The sequence below is a fragment of the Pleurodeles waltl genome, chromosome 4_1, assembly GCF_031143425.1.
Source record: "Pleurodeles waltl isolate 20211129_DDA chromosome 4_1, aPleWal1.hap1.20221129, whole genome shotgun sequence".
Lineage (NCBI taxonomy): Eukaryota > Metazoa > Chordata > Amphibia > Caudata > Salamandridae > Pleurodeles > Pleurodeles waltl.
In genome coordinates, this window is record NC_090442.1 from 702775595 (window position 1) to 702796088 (window position 20494).

The 20494-nt window shown below is 46.4% G+C and overlaps 1 protein-coding gene across 3 annotated transcripts in view; it reads left to right on the forward strand.

Annotated features, from left to right (window-relative positions):
- Positions 1–20494, forward strand: part of SFMBT2 (Scm like with four mbt domains 2) — an 872139-nt gene that overhangs the window by 238523 nt on the left and 613122 nt on the right. For 2 of the 3 annotated variants that reach the window (XM_069229268.1, XM_069229271.1), the window contains exons 3-4: positions 2671–2765; positions 5023–5263. In XM_069229268.1, coding sequence (XP_069085369.1) covers positions 2671–2765; positions 5023–5263 — 336 coding nt within the window. The remainder of the gene's footprint in view (positions 1–2670; positions 2766–5022; positions 5264–20494) is intronic. The other variant, XM_069229269.1, reaches the window with a different exon arrangement.

The following is a 20494-nucleotide window of genomic DNA, read 5'->3' on the forward strand; positions in this document are numbered from 1 at the left end:
CAAAGCCTGTGTGTGCAGTTTCACTGCCAATTCGACTTGGCATTTAAAAGTACTTGCCAAGCCCAGAAATCCCCTTTTTCTACATACAAGTCACCCCTAAGGTATGCCTTAGGTAACCCATGGGGCAGGGTGCTGTGTAGGCAAAAGGCAGGACATGTACCTGTGTAGTTTACATGTCCTGGTAGTGTAAAACTCCTAAATTCGTTTTTACACTGCTGTGTGGCCTGCTCCCTTCATAGGCTAACATTGGTGCTACCCTCATATATTGTTTGAGTGGTAGCTGCTGATATGAAAGGAGTAGAAAGGTCATATTTAGTATGGCCAGAATGGTGATACAAAATCGTGCTGACTGGTGAAGTTGGATTTAATATTATTATTTTAGAAATGCCTCTTTTAGACAGTGAGCATTTCTCTGCACTTAAATCCTTCTGTGCCTTACAATCCACGTATGGCTGGCTTTAGTTGAAAGTTCCCTTGTGCATTCACTCAGACACACTCCAAACACAGGATACTCAGCCTCACTTGCACATATCTGCATTTTGAATAGGTCTTCCTGGGCTGGGACGGTGGAGGGCCTGACACTTGCATGTCAAAGGACAGTAGCCTACCCTCACACAAAGGACTGCCACACCCCCTACTGGGACCCTGGCAGACAGGATTGAACTGAAAGGGGAACTTGTGCACTTCTAAGCCACTCTTTGAAGTCTCCCCCACTTCAAAGGCACATTTGGGTATTTAAACAGGGCCTCTGCCCCTACCAACTCAGACACTTCCTGGAGAAGAGAACCTGAACCAGAACCTGAATCCTGTCAAGAAGAACTGCCTGGCTGCCCAAAGCACTCAAATGTCTGCTTTCTGTGAAGGACTGCTGCCTTGCTGCTGCCCTGATGCCCTGCTGCTCTCTGGTTGTGGTGAAGAAGTGTTCTCCAAGGGCTTGGACAGAGTTTGCCTCCTGTTCCCTGAAGTCTCAGGACCAAAAAGACTTCATATCTACAAGAAGGACTCCTTGTGCGGTGAAAGTCGGTGCACAGCCTGCCAGAAACGACGCACAGCCTGCACTGCGGTGAAAAATTCACTGCATGCTGAACCGGAATGATGCAGCCTGACTTTGCAATGAAAAGATCAATGCAGCACCAGCGTAGCAAAGTAAAATTTGATGCATGGCCCACTGGATCGACGCACATAGCCTGCCGTACAGTAGAAATTTCTACACAATGGCCAACGGACCGACGCAGCCCCCGTGACTTCTTCCTGCCAGCACCAGAAATCCACGCAAAGTCCCCGGGGTATCCAAAAACACCACAACCCGAAGAGAGTCCATGACCAAGCGCCAGAAATCGACGCACAGCTGTCCCAACTGAATGACGCATCGCCGTGTACGGCCCGAGAAATCGACGCATGCCCTCTTTGATTCCACGCATCTCCTCCTCTGTGGTTCAAGGGGAGATTGTGCACGCAAACCTGGTTCTTTGTGCTTGAAAGAGACATTTATTGCTTTTTAAAGAGTAAAGACACTGTATATCACTTTTACAATGATATCTCAACATATACTTATTGCATTTTAATCGTTTTGACCTGCATCTTATCAGATACATATTATATATTTTTCTAAACACTGTGTGGTGTATGTTTGTGGTGCTATACTGTGTTATTGCATGATTTATTGCACAAATACTTTACACATTGCCTTCTAAGCTAAGCCTGACTGCTCAGCGCCATGCTACCAGAGGGTGGGCACAGAATAATTTGGATTGTGTCTGACTTACCCTGACTAGAGTGAGAGTCCTTGCTTGGACAGGGGGAAACCTGACTGCCAACCAAAGACCCCATTTCTAGCAGGTGTGACTCTTTCCCCGTGACAAATTAATTGAAGCACAAATGTGGAAGAAATTTAAGAAAATATGATGAGTGCCCAAGGTGTTGTGCATTATCATTCAGCAATGCCATATGAAGACACACATTGGGGAGATGTCAACATATTCAGTAAATAGAATTAGAGATTATGATTTTATAGGTTAAAAAGGAGGAAAACAATCATGATCTTTTTTATCCAGTGACCTCAACATTTTCAAACAATTTCCTGGGGCACTGAACGTTAAGCTGCATATGGACATGTTGAAGCATCAGCTAAAAGAAAGTTCTCCTGTTAGTGTTAATTCATACCTGGAATGTACTGCACAGTTCTGTTGATCATATCCCTAGATGGACAAAGATCTAGGGAAAATATAAGATGAAGATTAAAGGTCCATGTCAGAAATCCTAAATTGCCATAAAGAAGGGTGATAAATGTTTGAAATAGCCTTCTATGAAGCGATGTGTGGCACCAGATCAATGACATTTTAAAAAGGCATGGGAGAGTCAGGTCTGGTCTCTATGTAAGGACAGGACTGAAAGCTTAGTAGGGCCTATAGAAGGCAGGGTAGACATTAGCCGTTGCCAGAAGTCAATCCAGCAGTCCTTGGTGAATCTTGGACGACTTTAGCATTACTTTAGTGTCTTATGTCAATGTGAATCCATATGTGACAAACAAGTGTAGCGTGCCTGACCTCTATATAATTATTAACTGTAACATAATTCCTTTATCAAATTCTTCAGCATGCCTTTTACCTGAATGTTATTACTGAATTGGATATTAATTCACAATTATATTCAACATTTCCTTTTTGTTAGAAGATGGTTCAAGCATTGAAGATACAGATTTCAATTGGGATGAGTATCTGGAGGAGACTGGTGCGATTGCTGCTCCCCACACAGCATTCAGACATGTAGGTACCCCAATTCTGTTTTCACTTGATTGTTTCATTTCTATGTGTTATTAAGTGATTTATGATTTACTGAATGAGTCGAGCAAAACGCTTCCAGGTTATGGCTAGGTGACGCAAATTGGATAGTGTCCTGTTTAGTACCATCTCCTGTTTGGTATTTTCTGCCTCCCTACATTACTTTGGATTACAATATCAATTCCAGTATTTCTTGTTATAGAGCTCGTGTTCCAGTTACAGGGACATTTTCAGTCTATCAAATATTCTGTTTTTATGGGAACAAACATACTATTGCAGATCGTAGTGAACACTTTCTCACACAAAACATTAATCACAAACTTGGTTATGATTTTTGTATTTATTTTCTACTATAAAGAGACAAAACAGCAATGTATCATCTTCCCAAAAAAATGTATAAAATTCATAGTCAATCATACAAATAACCTTATCACCACGGTCACTCTCACAGTCAGAAGTCTGAAAATATAATAATAAACCACGTTTTCTTAATTGCACAATTTAACAGTACGCAGTCCCGCGAAAAAGAGAGTTATAATAAGGAAACCTGGACTTAAGAGGATACTGGCTTCCCTTTCAGGTAAAAACAAAGGTTTAAATCCGAGCCTACATCCCAATGTTTCTAGACTTTTTTTTTTTTAATTGTGGTTTAGGTAAACCTTTTGCCTTTTGGAAGTCACACCTTCGGTAGATCAAGAATTCTTGACACTACAAACGGATATTTGTGAAAAGACTATTTCCATTAGCACGAGCTACTCGCAAGGTGTATGAGAGCTTCGGGATGAAGTGACCTGAAGAAGGAAAGGACTTTAGTGATGCATCCGGCTGGTACCTGCCTTGTACCTTATGCTCCTATGAAAAAAGGAGGATCAAGGACATCACCTAGATTGTTTTCTTTAGTTTTTTGTAAAAATGTAACGCTCCGTGGGTTATAATGCCAGTTAGGGCCACTCAGTATTTTTTTCAGAAACAATCCTCCAAACAGAGGGTTTGTTTCTGAAGTAAAAAAAAAATACAAAAGTCCATAATGTGCTGTGAGTTGTCTCCTCTGCTTATTCTGGATGCCTGACATTTATTTCTCTCCGGGGTCCTCATGCCTTTCCTGGTGATACTGGGCAGGAACCATCATCATAGAAGGCCCATCCTAAACAAGGAGGTACTGCCAGTGCTGAGATGCTCGTAGCAGAAGGGTCACCAGTAAAAAATATGTTGTTGGAAACTCACCTATAAAGTGGAAAAACGTGAACTTCGTCATCTTTGTGGCTGACGTTCTACAACCAACATACTCCAAACAATCCTAAAGTCATTAACGTTCATAAATAAACAAGTCTGTCTCAATCAATATAACAGCAAATGGAGGTGCCTTTTTTAACTACTGTTAAGCTGTTTTTTTCTGTGTCATTGGGAAACAGGTGTTTTAAGCTTTGCTTTTGTTATCTTTGGTATTGAGAAGAATGTAGTAACAGTGGACACAGGGGGAACGTGGAGCATGTCTAGAATAGTGAAGTTTTAAAGAAAGTAAAACCAAGCTAAATAGTGACCATGATTATATGTCAATTAAAAACACTATATCTACGGATGCCAGTGATTTCTCTAATAGCTCTTGCATGACAGATGTTTCCGGAGATGTTTGGTCTAAACCAATTTCAACAAGATCCAGAAAAAGTCCTGTTAAATTCAGGGATTATAAAATGAAGTGACGTTTTGGTTTGACATGAGCATTGCTTAATTTGTGTCAGTGTTTGCCAGTGCTCTGCATGGCACCTTTTTCTAAATGCTGGCATGTATTTGTCCACCATTTGGAGGCGCTGTGTGTATATTTTTTTGCAAATAAATTTCTCAGTGGCCATTTGATATAGATTTAAAGAACTAGCAGGTATGTACTGCTCTCACTGGTATTTTTCAGTAGAGGAAGCAGCTGGGGTGGCACCAGCTTCAGTGGACTCCAGAGCAATACTTTGGGCCATTGCACTTATTATTTTTAAAACTAAGCACTGAACATGAGGGATGTCATTCGTTATGTGAGCTGCATACCATTGCTGTCGAATTTCAGTGCTGTGAACAGTGGGGTTGGGAGCAAACCCAGACCCACTGCAAGTGGCCAACCTGTTTGTATATCAATATTTTTACTTATATGTCTAGTAATATTTACTTACAGTACATTAGCCTTGTAAAAAGTATGCAGAAAATATCAATAAGTCTCTGAAGCTTATTAAACAGCCCTCATTATTTTGTCGTCTAGGTGGAAATCAGTCTTCAAAGCAGCTTTCAACCAGGGATGAAGCTAGAAGTAGCCAATAAGAGCAACCCAGACACCTACTGGGTGGCCACAATCATTACCACCTGTGGCCAACTCTTACTCCTTCGGTACTTTGGGTATGGAGATGATCGCAAAGCAGATTTCTGGTGCGATGTCATGACAGCTGATCTTCATCCTGTGGGATGGTGCACTCTGAACAACAAGGTGCTTATGCCACCAGATGGTAAGTTGTAGATATACCTACATAAAACGGTTAATTTGAAGGCTATTTGCTATTCTTTAATTGTGATATTGCCATGCTGGTGCTCGTGGAAGCGTTGGGGGTGGTGGGGGGGGGGTGCACACCATCACAAGGAACTAGGTTTTGTAAAGTTAGCTAAGCCATACACTCAATAACTACTAGACTTATAACCTTTAATTCGACATTGGCTTGAGCAATTTAACAACATCACCCTAAATTAAAAGACCCTTATTCGTAACAGATTGTCTTGACTATTTGCATCATTTGTATTGCTACTGTGCAATAATATAATAATGAGTTGGACTTGAGACATTTTGTATTTTAGATTCATATTTAGACGTTTGCTGATATTGATAGCTGGGAAACAAGGGTCATAAAGTCCACTTTTCTCTATCACTATTTATCAACATAGGACGTATTTAGGCTATGACTATCTTGGATCTGATCTGACACTACTATTGCTTCCCCGTTAGTAGTATTACTTTTCTGTCCCTTTCCTGTTAAAAAAAAAAACCACTGAGATGTTAATTTATATATTTACTTCTCTTAACTTAAAGTGATCACTTTAACGAGTTTTCCCAAGACATATCTCATCTCTTAACCATGTAATCAAGAGCGACTCACAGCCTGGAATATATTAGCCACTTCTACACTATATTTATACCCATGACGTGTTTTTGTATCCATCACACTCCGCCTGTAGGCTCGCAATTATCTATGCATGAAACCTCCGGAATTATTTGAGTCTGCAGCTACGGTGATTCATGCATAATTATGCATTTGCCATATATACCAAATAATTCACAACCTCCTGCTTAATTTGCAGGTTTCATTCCAGTCAAAATATGTTTCTAACCCAAATGGATCACAGGTTACTAAATACAAGTTCGAAGGAGGTTCTGTTTAATTGCAGACCCTTTGCAAAAGTTAATCGGTGACCTTTCAATCAATTAATCAATCAATATTTGTAAAGCTTGGTTACTCACCAGTGAGGGTCTCAAGACGCTGGGGGAGGGGAGAGGCCTCATCCAAAGAGCCACGTCTTGAGGTTCTTCCTGAAGATGGTGAGCCACAGGCTTTGTCTGAGGTGCAGGGGGAGGTTGTTCCAGCTCTTTGCTGCAGTGTAGGTGAAAGATCATCCTCCGGCGGTTGTTTTTGCAGATGCGAGGAATGGTGACCAAGGCCATCTGGGCGGAGCGGAGGGATCTGGTGGGGTGTGGAAGGAAATGCAGTGGTTCAGGTAGGCTGGTCCTGCATTGTGTATGGCCTTGTAAGTGTGGGTCAGAAGCTTGAAGGTGATTCACTTCTCGACCGGTAGCCAGTGGAGGCTCCTCAGGTGTTGGGAGATCCAGAATGAGTCTGGCGGTGGCGTTGTGGATGAGTTTTTTAATGTTCCTAGTTGAGGTGCCGGTGTAGAGGGAATTGCTGTTGTTGAGCTTGCTAGTGACTAAGGCGTGGGTGACTGTCCTGCGATAGATTGCTGGGATCCAAATGAAGATATTCCGAAGTTTGCAGAGTGTGTGCCGGCAGGAGGAGGCAACAGAGTTTACCTGGTGGGTTATGTATAGGGAGGAGTTGAGAATGATTCCTAAGTTGCAAGTGTGCTCGGTCGGTGCAGGGTGGGTGCTGAGGGATGTGGGCCACCAGGAGCCATCCCAATCTGAGTTGGTGTTTTCCAAAGATGATGAGCTTGAGGCAGCTTTCCCTCATCCAGGTGGCAATGGCTTCCATTCCTGACTGAAAGTTCCTTTTGGCTGTTCGGTGAGGGAAATGATGAGTTGTGTGTCATCGGCATATGACACGATGCTCATACCTTGGCATCTGACGAAGGCAGCAAGAGGGGCCATGTATACGTTGAACAGTGTGGAACTCAGTGAAGATCCTTGGGGGACTCCACAGTTGACTCCTGTGAGTCTGGAAATGTAGGGCAGGAGTCTGACCCTCTGTGTCCTCCCGGAGAGGAAGGAGTGGGTCCATTCCAGGGCTCCTCCATGGATTACTATGTCTTGGAGTCTGGTTCACAGAGTGCTGTGGGAGACTGTGTAAAATGCTGCTGAGAGATCAAGGAATATGAGTGCTGTGGTGTGGCCATGGTCTAGGAGTAGTCGGATGTTATCAGTGGCTGCCAGGAGTGCTGTCTCCATGCTGTGATTGCCGCAGAAGCCAGACTGGGAGCTGTCCAGGGAGTTGTTGGCCTTGATGAAATTCCGTAGTTGTGCATTGATTGCTTTCTCTAGTACTTTGAAAGGGTAGAGTAGCAGCAAGATCGGCTGGATGTTCCTTATTTCTGATGGATTGGCCAACGGTTTCTTCAGGAGAGGGTGTATTTCGGCATGTTTCCAGTCCTCGGGGAAGGTGCCCGTGCTGATGGAGCAGTTTATTGTGTTACGGAGCTCGGTGCAATGGATGCACTGGCTCTGATGTATACGTGGTGTGGGAACGGGGCTCAGGGGGCTCCGGAGTGGGTGCTGTTGATGATGTTGACTCTTTGCTCTGTGGTGAGCATAGACCAGCTGTGGATGGTCTGGGTGTAGTCTGGGGGGTGGGTCGGTCACAGGTTCCGGTGCCAGGATTTTCCGGGAGGAAGCTTTTGTAGATGTCCTGGATCTTGTGGTGGAAAAAGGAGGCACGTTTGTCGCAGAGGTCCTGTGACGGGGGATGCTGGCTCTGGAGGGGGATCTCTTAACTCGTTGATGACTGAAAAGAGTTCCTAAGAGTTGTGCGCAGAGGAGTTGATGCGCTCCTGGAGTGCATTCTTCCTTGCGTTCTTGACTTTTTTTATGGTGTGCTGCAGTTGCAGCTCTGAATGAGGTGAGGTCTTCTCTAGATTGGCTGTTCCTCCATTTTTTCTGGAAACGTCTGTGGTACTCTTTGATTCTTGGAGTTCAGTGGCGAACCATCTGACTTCCTTAGGTACACGTTTGGCCGATGTCAGCCAGAGAGGGGCTAGAGTGTTTGCGCATTTGGTGATCCATGCGTTAAGATTGCGCGCTGCTATGTTGGTGTCATCAAAGGGGGAAGGGAGGTATTTGTCAAGCGATGAGGTGAGTTGCTTGTTGCTAATTTCATTCCATTTCCTGTGGGGTGTCCTGGAGATGCGGTACGGCTGCTGGGTGCAGTGATTGTGAAGTGTATGCAGCAGTGGTCAGTCCAGTCTGGGGTGGAGATGGTCTTGATGGTGATCCACTTGCTTGAGGTGAAGATGGGGTCCAGTGTGTTTCTTGATTCATATCATGAATTAGTACTAATGAGGTGCATTTTTCTCAGACAGCATGAATATGTATTGAAATGACAAAATAATTATAAAATACTTTCACAGATTGTGCTACATTACGCTACAAAATTTGTCTTTTTGGTTGCATAATTTTGTCAACTCTACCACATAAATTGACCCCAGCTTCATAATTCAAATGGTTCCGTCTGCCTTAGCCCCCTTTTAAAGAGTCCATTACTGGACACTAAAACTCTTATAATTAATTAAAATGTATTATTAACTGCTCCTCTCTAGAGTGCCCTCTTACACTGCTTGGATACTTTTTTAATATGATAAATGACTGATCATTCATAATTTTAATATTCTCCAATACCCTCTTTTTCACGGTTTCAACCATTCTCTGCACCTAATCCAAAACAATCCCATTGGCTGCGTTTATATTTGTGTTTAGTTATTTGCCAACCTTATCAAACTTACATAGAACGGTATAGGAAATCCTAGTGGTCGATAACAACAGAAAAAGTACATTGGGTGGAAAGGTGTTGCAATGTTACATGACAATTCCCACAGTTATGTTATGCTATGCCTTAAAGATTGCACTGCAATTATCTGAGAAAATGTTTCTGATTACAATACTGCAGACTGGGGATCTAAAATGAGGAGGACAGTGGGGTAGTTTATGGGGCACTGGCAAAAATGGTTGTGTAACACACATATCTTCTGTATTTATTGGAATTGCAAATGGTTCTTGTGGTATCTTAGCAACTCAGCTTCATGGAATGTTACATAGGTAATCATTTGTGGTGAGTTGTTGGAACACACACTGTATGTGGTCATTAATAATGTTCTGATATGAAGTGAAGGGGCAGTTTTTGAGTTGTAGTTGGGAGCATATGGATGAGATCTTCTTAGTATCTCATAAATCACATTTCTTGGAAGATAAACCAGGAACTCGAGTGGACAGTTTTCTTCCTTTGCCACAGTTATGCTCTGTGCAGCAGAACTGTGGAGCTATTTCTAAAGGCAGATTTCATTAATGGTATGGCCTGACCACAATTACCATTTGATAATTGTTAGTCATGATGTAATCTGTGAGCCGGATGCCGAAAAGAGCAATATGCCAGGCTGTAGTGTTTTCTAAACATTGTTGAAGGGGTTTTGTATAGCAATTGCTCATAAAGGCACTGTGGCTTAGTCAGAAAGAGAGTTCTAGTGAAGAAAGTGCTTTATTTTTGATGAGGTGCATTGGAAGGGCGAGTTAGTGGTGGTGTGGAGTTGTTAAATTTGTGATCCAAGGGTGTGGCTTGTGTTGTGGATGAAGGTTACCTGCACTCGATAAACAGATAGTGAGGCAAAGCACAGTTTTAATTACTAAGCACCCAGGCTATGCAGGGATCTGTGGTTTATGTATTAGAGCAAATAGTTTGTATAGTAATTTTTTGTATGGTAAGGCCAGCCTCACTGAAATCTGTGTGGGGTGGAGGAACGCTAACAGGGAGTCTTAATGAAATTTACTGTTTTCTCTTGCACTTGAGCTTTCTGAACACTTTTCAGATCTTCTTAATTAAATCTCTACTGATTTTACGTAATTGCTCATAGGGCTTAATTGCTTTTTAGACACGAGTCTTGGGCTTTCTTCCCCACCTATTACAGTGTGACAGATAAAGACATTAATGAGTATTTGACTTATGGCGGCTGTTAGACCTGACATCCCTTGTGTGGTTTCCCCTGACTTTTTGCTCTCTGACCTTCTGTTTTTCTGACTCAGTTTTGCTGGCTTTTAGGATTCTGTGCAATTTACCACTGCTGGCCAGCGCTTAAGAGCAGGTGCTCTGTACTCTACAACATGGTAACATTGGCTTATCCACAATTGGCATATTTACTTTACTTGTAAGTCCCTAGTAAAGAGCACTATGTGTGCTCAGGGCCTGTAAATTAAATGCTACTAGCGGGCCTGCAGGACTGATTTTGCCACCCACTACAGTAGCCTTAAAACATGTCTCAAGCCAACCACTGCAGAGCCTGTGAGCAGTTTTACACTGCTATTTCAACCTGGCAAGAGAACTCTCTTGCCATCCCCTAAAAGTACTTTATATTACATATGTCACCCCTAAGATAGGCCTTGGTTAGCCCCTAGGGCAGGGTGCAGTCTACTTAAAAGGTTGTACATGTATCTTCTAGTTTATCATGTCCAGGTAGTGGAAACATTTTACATTCATTTTCTACTGCTGCAAGGCCTATCTCTCCCATAGGTTAACTTTGGGATTGGCTTAAAACATCTGTTAAGTGTATTTGTTCATTGGGAGAAGATAGAAATGAGGACTTTGGGTTCTCTGGACTCACAATTTAAAATCACAGCTCACAGTGAAGTCATTGTTTTAAATTGTAAGTCTGAAAACAGCATTTTTAGAAAGTTGCCATTTCCTTACTTTAACCATTCTGTGCCTCAGCCTGTCTCTGAATACACGTCCAGGCTGGGTGACAGCTACACTTTGTGAATTCCCTCTAGACACAGAACACCCAGCTGCAGCTGCATTCATCTGCATACTGATGGGACTTCCTGGGCAGTGGGGGGGGGGGGATTGTCACTTAAACTTCAATAGCCAGTGTTGTGTCTCAACGCAAATGACTGATCAGCACCCACAGATAGCCTTGAGGGCTAGCATGAAAGTGACCCTTGTGCACTTCAGAGGACTCCTTTGAAGTCTCCACTAACTCAAAGCCCTTTTTGAATATAAATATTGGACCCTAAACCCCACCAACTAGTTCACCTTGGAGTCCTGATGAGACTCTGCAACCAAGAGTAGCTGTACCAGGAGGGCCTCTTTGCAACTTGCTTTGCGGTGTTGGTGTGCTGATTGTTGTGCTGCCTGGAGGGACTGCCACTTTGCTCTGTGCTCTGCAGTGTTGGCCTGGTGCTTGCTACCTATGATGTGAGGGAGGACTGGACCTATCTCTACAACCTCTACTCCAGTCTTAAGTGACTCCATGGGCTTGCTGACATGCCCCCTAATCTCCCTGAAGTCTTGGGGACATGAAAGACCTCGTGTACAACCACACCTCACCTTGTAACCAGGACCAGTGCTCCCACTTGCAAGAAGTGTGCCTGATCATCGCTTGCACGACTGAAGGATTGAACACGGTGCCTCATACAACCTGTGCACCGCTCTGCCCACAGTGAGCCTGCCCCTCCTGTCCCTTGCTTGTCTTAGTGCTTTTGTTTCCTGAGCACTTGAGGAGGAGCGTCCCTCTCTGGAGTCGAATGTCTGAGGATTAGCTCTCCTGCTGGAGACACCGCTGAAAGCCTCGAGCAGTGTGGGTGACCTCAATGTTGCAATATCCTGGACGCGTACTCACCAGATTCCTTGGGGCCGAGTCTCCTGCACCTGTGAAGCAGGCCACAGTACAGTCCGCCTGCTCACAACGCTGGCCCCGTGAGCAAGACCCAGAGACACCCAGGAGCAACTACTTTGCCTCTAAGGTACCGTGCCGCAGACTCCGAACTGACTGCTCGCAACCCGTGTGACATCAAGGGTAGTTGGGGAGACTTACTTTGTTGCATTTCAAACTCAGCATTCGAGCACCTCCCTGAATTCCGACGCTGAGACCACCATAGTGTGGAGGGTCCACAATTACTGTAAAGGCTCCAAAAGGAGCCCTTCAAAAGCACTGTTTGAGATTGGATTTTTGTTGTTTTGGTCTTGTTTTAACCAGGTAAATTATATCTATTTTTCTAAACTAGCGTAGAGTCTTTTTGTAGTGTCTTTTTCTGTGTTTCTGTAACTAAGCATTGCACAAGTACTTTACAACTTGCCTCTTGAGTTAAGCCTGACTGCTCTGTGCCAAGCTACTAGAGGGTGAGCACAGGTTATTTTAGGGAGTGTAACTGGCTTCCCCTGACTAGGAATGTGTTCCGTACTTAGACAGGGTGCATACCTCTGCCAACTAGAGACCCAGATTTGAACAGTGATGATTCCTTCTTTTACCCCATCAGCTGCCCCTCTCTCCTCAGGGTGCCATCAGTAAGCTACATGCACATTCATCAGACGTGAATGCTGAGCAGGCCTTCATGTATTTTTCGGCCTGCGTACCATTCTGAACAACTTTTCAGAATGGATGGCAGAGCTCGCTTGACCATATCAATCAGCCTCCACTGACTTTTAAATTAGTGTTTTAGCTGTTTTCTTTCCCTTCCTGTCATTGTCATTGACTTCTCTGTATTCGTGTATTCCTTTTATGTACTCTTTCTATTATCCCTGAAAATAGTTTATTTGACATAGTTACCAGAATTCACTTACAGTATTTCTCTGTCTTTTATAGTGGCAGCTGGTGGAATGGGTATTGTGGCAACGTCCTCCCAATTTTACACCTCTCATTAGTTACAAACAAACAGTACACAAAAAGGCAAATAGAATGCAAACTGAATGGCTGTCATTCTGCCAGACAGTCTGAGTCTGGCAAATTTCAGATTGAGCCAGGTTACGTCTCTGCTTTGGCCTGTCTCATACCACTCTTTGCCAACTTGTCATTGCCCAGCCCGGACGTATATTCAGAGACAGGCTAAGGCACGGAATAGTTAGTGTTAACATCAGTCTTGATATTGAATCAATCAATACACATGGCAAAACGCCTTTATACATGAACAATACATTTTCATTTAAAACAAAGTCACATCATCCCTGTTGGATTCCCCCATCATGAGCATTTTGTCAACCCCAGCATGTAGGTATGTGGTCAAACAGGCTCTGCGGTCCAGGACAAGAGCAGCACCTGTAAAACATTAACTATAAAATGATAATAAACTAAAATGATAATAAACTGTTATAAAATAACAAACTAAAATGATAATAAACTGTGTTTATTATCATTTTATAGGAAAAGGGGCAGGGTCAAGGGGCTGTGATGAGCCGTCTCGGGCTGGCCAAACCCAGATGTGCACTGAGCTCTCTCCAACCCTACAACACAGGCACTGCATTGTTGGTTTTGGATAGAGCAGGCAGAGACTTGCACTCTGCCTCCCAGCTTCCTGGCTGGGAGCTCTGTCCAATCATAACGCTGCTTTCATGCTGGCTTTAGGTTAATGACTGACAGGTCACAGGAGGGGTAACGCTTAGCCGATAGCCAAACACACAAACTCAGAACAGACCCTGCAGATAAGCAGCAACACACAATGGTCCCAGGAGATTGGCTCCAATAAAGCACAAATGGCCAGAGGGACACATGCATTCCCAAAACACCATAAAGGCAGATGCCACACATACCTAGGTACACTCAGCCAATCAGGACACAGCACACACAGTGACCACGTGCCCCCAAGCCGGACATCTGGACACCTACTCGCTGGCCAATATGGGGCCCATGCCAGAGTGAGCCCCCTCTGTGTTCCTTATCTGTAAATTGTATCTGTGACTCCTTGCCAATAGTTTGTATATTTCACCAGGAGAAGAAAGTTTATTGCCCTCAAAGAGATGTCTAAAGCATGGGTCATTTTGAAGTTTTATGTGAGACAGTCCTCAGACCCGGTGCTGTAACTTAACCTTGTCTCAGGCCTGCCATTGCAAGGCCTGTGTGTGCAGTTTCACTGCTGATTCGACTTGGCATTTAAAAGTACTTGCCAAGTCTAAAACTCCCCTTTTTCTACATATAAGTCACCCCAAAGGTGTGCCCTTGGTAACCCCAAGGGCAGGAAGATATGTAGGTAAAAGACAGGACATGTAGCTGTGTAGTTTACATGTCCTGGTAGTGTAAAACTCCTAAATTCGTTTTTACACTGCTGTGAGGCGTGCTCCCTTCATAGGCTAACATTGGGGCTGCCCTCATTCATTGTTTGAGTGGTAGCTGCTGATCTGAAAGGAGTAGTGTTGGACTTTTGGCCATACACATGGTCATCCCTAGTCTTTTTGCCTCCTTTCTCCTGGTTTTTCTGACCTCTCTCTGTTGGCTCTAGGACTCTGAGCACTTTATCACTGCTGACCAGTGCTAAAGTGCAGGTGCTCTCCCATCTAAAGTTGGTATGATTGGCTTATACCTAATTGGCATATTTAATTTACTTATAAGTCCCTTGTACAGTGGTATCTCTATACCCAGGGCCTGTAAATTAAATACTACTAGTGGGCCTGCAGTGCTGCTTGCGCCACCCACTGAAGTAGACTTTCAAACCTGTCTCAGGCCTGCTAGCGAGGGGCTGTGTGCGCAGTTTTCTGCCACAGGGACCTGGCATCTAAACTTACTTGCCAGGCCCAGAACTCCCCTTTTACTACATGTAAGTCACCCCTAAGGTACGCCCTAGCTGGCCCTATGGGCAGGGTGCCATGTATGTAGAAAGGCAGGACATGTGCCATATTGCATGGCCTGTCCTGGTAGTGACAAACAGCCTAACTGGTGTCTCACTACTGTGAGTGCTGCCTTCTCATAGGATTGCATTAGAAATGCCCTGCCTTATGTGTAAGGGGTATTGTCTGATTTATGAGGGGTAGCGTAGGCGTGTTTGGTATGGTTGTGATGGTGATAATAAATGCTGCTTACTGGTGTGGGTGTATTTTTTATTACTATCACAGAAATGCCAATTCTAGAAAGTGTGCATTTATCTGTGCTTATGACTCTGGTGTTTTGCAGCTTGACTCCAATCCACGTCTTGGTAGAGTGACAGTTGGGGCTTTGTGCATACTTTTCAGACAGCCTGTACACAGGGAGGGTGGAGGTGTCACCGAGGTGCATCTGCATACTGAATAGTCTTCCTGGGCTGAGAGAAGGGAGAGGCGGGGCACACCTACATTTGTAAAGGCTGTGCCCTGGCCTCACACAATAGGGTCGTTAACCCCCCACTGATGTTTGGAGCCTGTGCTGAAAGGAGAGAGGGGGCACTCCCAGAACCAGTTGTAACTGGCTGGAACCTCCTCTCCCTATCATTGTAAAACACTGTAAAAACAGACTATAAGTACAGGGGAATTTTCCCCACAATTTGAACATTCTTGGAACTTGAAACTGGACACAAAACGCTGATGAATGGACTCAGCAGGAAACCGCCTTGGACTGCTGCTGCTGTGCTGACCTGTGACCTGCCTGGTCACTAGGAGGAACTGCCACCATCTGCACCCCTTATGCTGGCCTGTAGCAGGGCCCACCAGCCCTGTATCTTTTCCTTGCTTATTGTTCCCAGGGGCAGGGTGCTGTGGCCCCTGACCCCTGCACCGATCTTCTACAGGGTTGACTGAGCGCTTGGGAAAAAGGGCTCTATCTGGTAAACTGCTGCAGAAAATCACCGCCGCAGCCCGGGCTTATAAACGAGCCCTCGCGCTTTCCTAAGCGTGCTGCCTTTAAAAAGTGCCTCAAGGATCACCGCCTCAACCCGGGGACGCTGTGTTTATACAGCGCGAAGTAAGCAGGCTGATTAGTGCCCCCGGGGCACGGAGAGAATCTGGCGGCAAAGAAACACGGAGCAAATGCGCTCCTATGGGTGCCCTCGGGGCAAGGTCAGCTCGTTAGAGCTCCCCGGGGCACCGGAAGGCCCTGTCTTGGGCCGGAGAATCGCCGTAGAAGCGAGGGGAGAGGAGGACGCCTCTCCCTCGCCTAGAAGAAGCCTCGGAAGGCTTTGGTTGCCTGGGGAACGGGCAGCAGCCTCATCGGAGGCTCGCTGCACCCCCAGGTCCCTCGGGGCCCCTGCGAGGGCCAGCCTTGCCGTAAAGGGGTCTCCCCTCCTGAAAGGGCCGATGGAGGCCCCGGGAGACCCCAGGAGTTCACGGGCCCCTGGAGGGGCCCATTCGCAGATTGGAGGGGGTGCGTGGTGCCCCCCCTCCTTATCCACAGGATTTCCCTGACCTGGGCCCCCCCGGAGAGGGCCGGTGGAGGCCCGGGGGGCGCCCAGTGATCACGGGTCCCAGAAGGGGCCCGTCAGGAATTCAGAGAGGGTGCGTGCCGCCCCTCTCAGTCTGCCATGTTCAGGGAGGCCCCAGTTTTTGCGCAGAGGAGCGCTGGGGGCCCCATTGGTTGTTTTAGGCACTGGAAGTGCCTCCTCATCAAGACAGGTACTTTTTAAAGAGACCAATATAACTATAATTGAAGTTCTTTCTACAGACTTTGCTAATTATGATATATTGCCTACCTGTTCCATGATGCTTTTACATATATGTGCACATGTTCCTTTTATGGGCATGACTTGCTAATATGTTTCCTTAACTTGTCATAGATTTTCTAATGTTCCTACTATGGGCGTTTTATGATATTCTTATGACAAGTGTTCTAATGTGATAAAGTGTTTCTTGACTACTGCTTATGTTGCAGAATACTGAGTAACCTGTGTGTTGTGTGTGACTACTGCTAGTTTGCAGAGTAACTAATGTGTAACGTTCTGACAACTGCTAAGGTAGCAGGATAGTACTGTTATGTGATGTGGGTCTAATAATTACATTGTGTACAATACAGTATATTTTCATATAATCTGGTGTTGTGTTTCCTTTGTGGTGGGGATATTGCGTCACATGTGTTGAGTGTGTTGTGCAAATGCTTTACACATTGCCTCCGGGTTAAGCCTGACTGCTTGTGCCAAGCTACCAAGGGGGTGAGCAGGGGTTATCTTGGACGTGTAACTCCCTTGCCCTGACTAGAGTGGGTAAGTTCTGCCTGGCTGAGGTGCATACCCTAGCCAACCAGAAACCCCATTTCTAACATTGGAAGTCAGCGATGAGGATAGGACTTGCGCTTGCACAACACCATTGTGACTCATTATTTCACTACAAGGATTGCGTTTAGACCATCACATGTTTGGCTTCTCTTAACTTTCTCTCTTTGGTAATTTTTCCTGTTTTCAGTTTTCACGCTTGGGTATTGTGGTTGTCACAGTTGAGTTATTTGTACCTTTTCAAGATGGGGCTTACCTTTGATTTAGAGGACCTGCTGTTTTATACGCAGGAGGAATTAGAGGGGTTCTGTAGAGAGAGAGGGCTTCCTGTAGAAGGGGACCTCAGGAGATCTCTGAATTTCTTTGAAAGGTTTGTGACATATACCCAGGGAGGGAGTGTGCTTAGGGAGTACCCATAGGATCCTGAGTGTAGCGAGGGTTCCCAATGGGAGGGCTCCCAGACCTCATCCCTAGAGATTGGTAGAGAGACTGATCAGGAGGGTGAGAATGACTGGTTGGGGACGCCAGTTGACAGGGAAGGCCCCAGTGATAGGGAGTCCCTTGCTGCATCCAGTGTAAGAAGCAGGGCTACCTCTCATTCCTTGACACCTGATGAGCTAAGAGAGAGGCGGGAAGAGAGGGACCTGAAGTTGCAGTTAGCGCACCTAGCTGTTGAGGAGAGAAGGGCTGAGGTAGAGAAGGCCTTAGTACAGGAGAGAATGGCAGAGGCAGAGAGGGCCTTTGCCAGAGAAAGACTCGCTCTAGAGCGCAGTCTGAAGGTTCTGGACTCACCAGCGCTGCAGGTGGAGTCCAGTGGTGGCAGCAATGTACAGTGCTGTAGCAAAGATGTTCCTCACATACCCATAGATCTGGTACCTAGGTTCCAAGAGGGGGATGACATACGTCAGTGGTTAAAGGAATATGAGAGGGCTCTGGTAGAGCGCAGGATCCCTGAGAAGGATTGGGGAACTGGCCTAGGGAGTTTTATTCCTGAGGAGGGGCGGGATGCCCTACTGACTCTAGAAGAGAGTGACAGGGAGGGGTACTCCACTGTGAAAAATGCACTGATTGTGAAGTATGCTTTTTCCCCTGAGGAATACAGAAAAAGGTTTAGGGGTGGTAAGAAACTGTCCCACCAGTCTTGGGAGGAGTTTGTGGAGGATTGCTGCATTGCACTAGATGGATGGGTGAAGGGTAGCACAGTAAACAATTTTGAAGGGCTGTTTAATCTGATTGTCAGAGAGCACCTGCTTCGTTGTTGTTTTTCAGAGTTACGCCAACACTTGTCAGTGTGTGAGCTCTCTGACCACAGGGAGCTTGCAAAGGAGGCAGACTTCTGGTTGCGTACCAGAGGGTCTGGTGTGGCATTAGGGGGTGTTCCTAATGAGAGTGGTCTAGGTGTTTCCCAACCAGGTGGGGTGGGAAAGGAATAGAGTGTCCCAGGTAGGTCCCAGTGGACTGGGGCGGGTGAGAGACCCCATGTCCCATCTCAGAGGAGAGTGAATGGGGCTGGGCTGAGGCCCAAGGTACTCAAGATCCCGTCCCAAGTCCTGGAAGGTTCCATGAGTGAACGCCAGGAGGTGAGCCTAGCCTGTGCCGTAGGGCCAGCTGTTCAGAAGGATCCCATTTTGTCATTAGGACTTGAGCGGGTGGCTGGTGATAGCGTTCCGCCGGTCCTGGTGTCTGGTAGTCTCGCTCTACAGCGGAGTAGGCGGAAATCCAGGCATAGGGTTGAGAGGGGGCTGCGGGCCCCAGTGGAGAACCTGGAGGGTCAGGGGTCAGCTCTGAGAACAGAGCCCCCCAGGAATGACCTTGGTGAGACCATTTCTGGGCTAGGGGGGATCCAGACTCTGTCAGATGGGCAGAGGTCAGGAGACCTGCGCCAGCCAGACTCTTGTGTGGCCCTTGGGGAAGGTGTTTCCCTGGTGGGGGATAGGTGTGCCCCCCAGGAAGTCCTGGTGCGCCAGGCAATGATTCAACCGCAGGGTGGTGACTCTGGGTTGGATGATCAGGTTCAGGGGGTAAACTCTGACCTGATGGGGAGTAGGTGTGCTCCCAAGGAAGTCCTGGTGCGCCAGGCAGTGGTTCAACCGCAGGGTAGTGACTCTGGGTTGGATTGCCAGATTCAGGGGTTAAGCTCTGAGCTGGTAGGGGGTAGGTGTGCTCCCAATGAAGTCCTGGTTCGCTGGGCAATGGTCCAGTCTAAGGGTGTCGTCCCTGGACTAGATAGACAGGTTCAGGGGGTAAACTCTGACCTGGTTGGGGGGGCGGTAAGTGTGCTCACCCCCTCGTGTGAAACTTCTGGTGGCTTCTTCCGAGGTGGCGAGACGCAGGACTCTGGAAGTGGCGTTCAGGGAGGAGGAAGCCCGCCCCGGACCCCGGTGCAACCCAAGGGTGTCGTCCCTAGGTTGGGTGGTCAGTCGCCAGGTAGTGATCCTGGGCTGGCGAGAAAGTTGTGCAGGGCTGCTGTACCCAGCACCCTGGCAAGTGTGGATTCCGGTGATACCCCTCCTAGGAGAGGAGGGCGGGATCCTAGACAGAGGGGTAGAGGGAGGAGAGCCTCGCCTCTAGCCCCTGGAGAACCTATTGGTGCGGACCCTAAGTTGGTGGATCGGTGGCAGGGTAGAGCCCCTGAACTGATTGGAAGTGCAGTGGAGACAGGTTCCTTTGCACCTGGGGCTACCGTCCCCCACTCGTTATGGTTTCAGAGACCAGAGGCTCCTAGATGGCCTGGGGCCTGGTTCTGGCCATTGGCAGCTAGAGAATCCCCGTGGGTTGGTCTAGGCTGCCTGGGAAGCATTGACAGAGAGATCCAAGTGGAGTCAGGAAGGCGTAGAACTGGAACATGCCCCTGCTGTTGTGGGCCTGGGTGCTTGTTCTATCGCCCCCAATCAGGGAAGTACATCAAGGTATTGATTGTTCTTCCCTGGCTTTTGGCTGGTAGGGGGTTGTGTTGGACTTTTGGCCATACGCATGGTCATCCCTAGCCTTTTTGCCTCCTTCCTCCTGGTTTTTCTGACCTCTCGCTGTTGGCTCTAGGACTCTGAGCACTTTATCACTGCTGACCAGTGCTAAAGTGCAGGTGCTCTCCCATCTAAAGTTGGTATGATTGGCTTATACCTAATTGGCATATTTAATTTACCTATAAGTCCATTGTACAGTGGTATCTCTATACCCAGGGCCTGTAAATTAAATACTACTAGTGGGCCTGCAGTGCTGCTTGCGCCACCCACTGAAGTAGACTTTCAAACCTGTCTCAGGCCTGCTAGCGCAGGGGCTGTGTGCGCAGTTTTCTGCCACATGGACCTGGCATCTAAACTTACTTGCCAGGCCCAGAACTCCCCTTTTACTACATGTAAGTCACCCCTAAGGTACGCCCTAG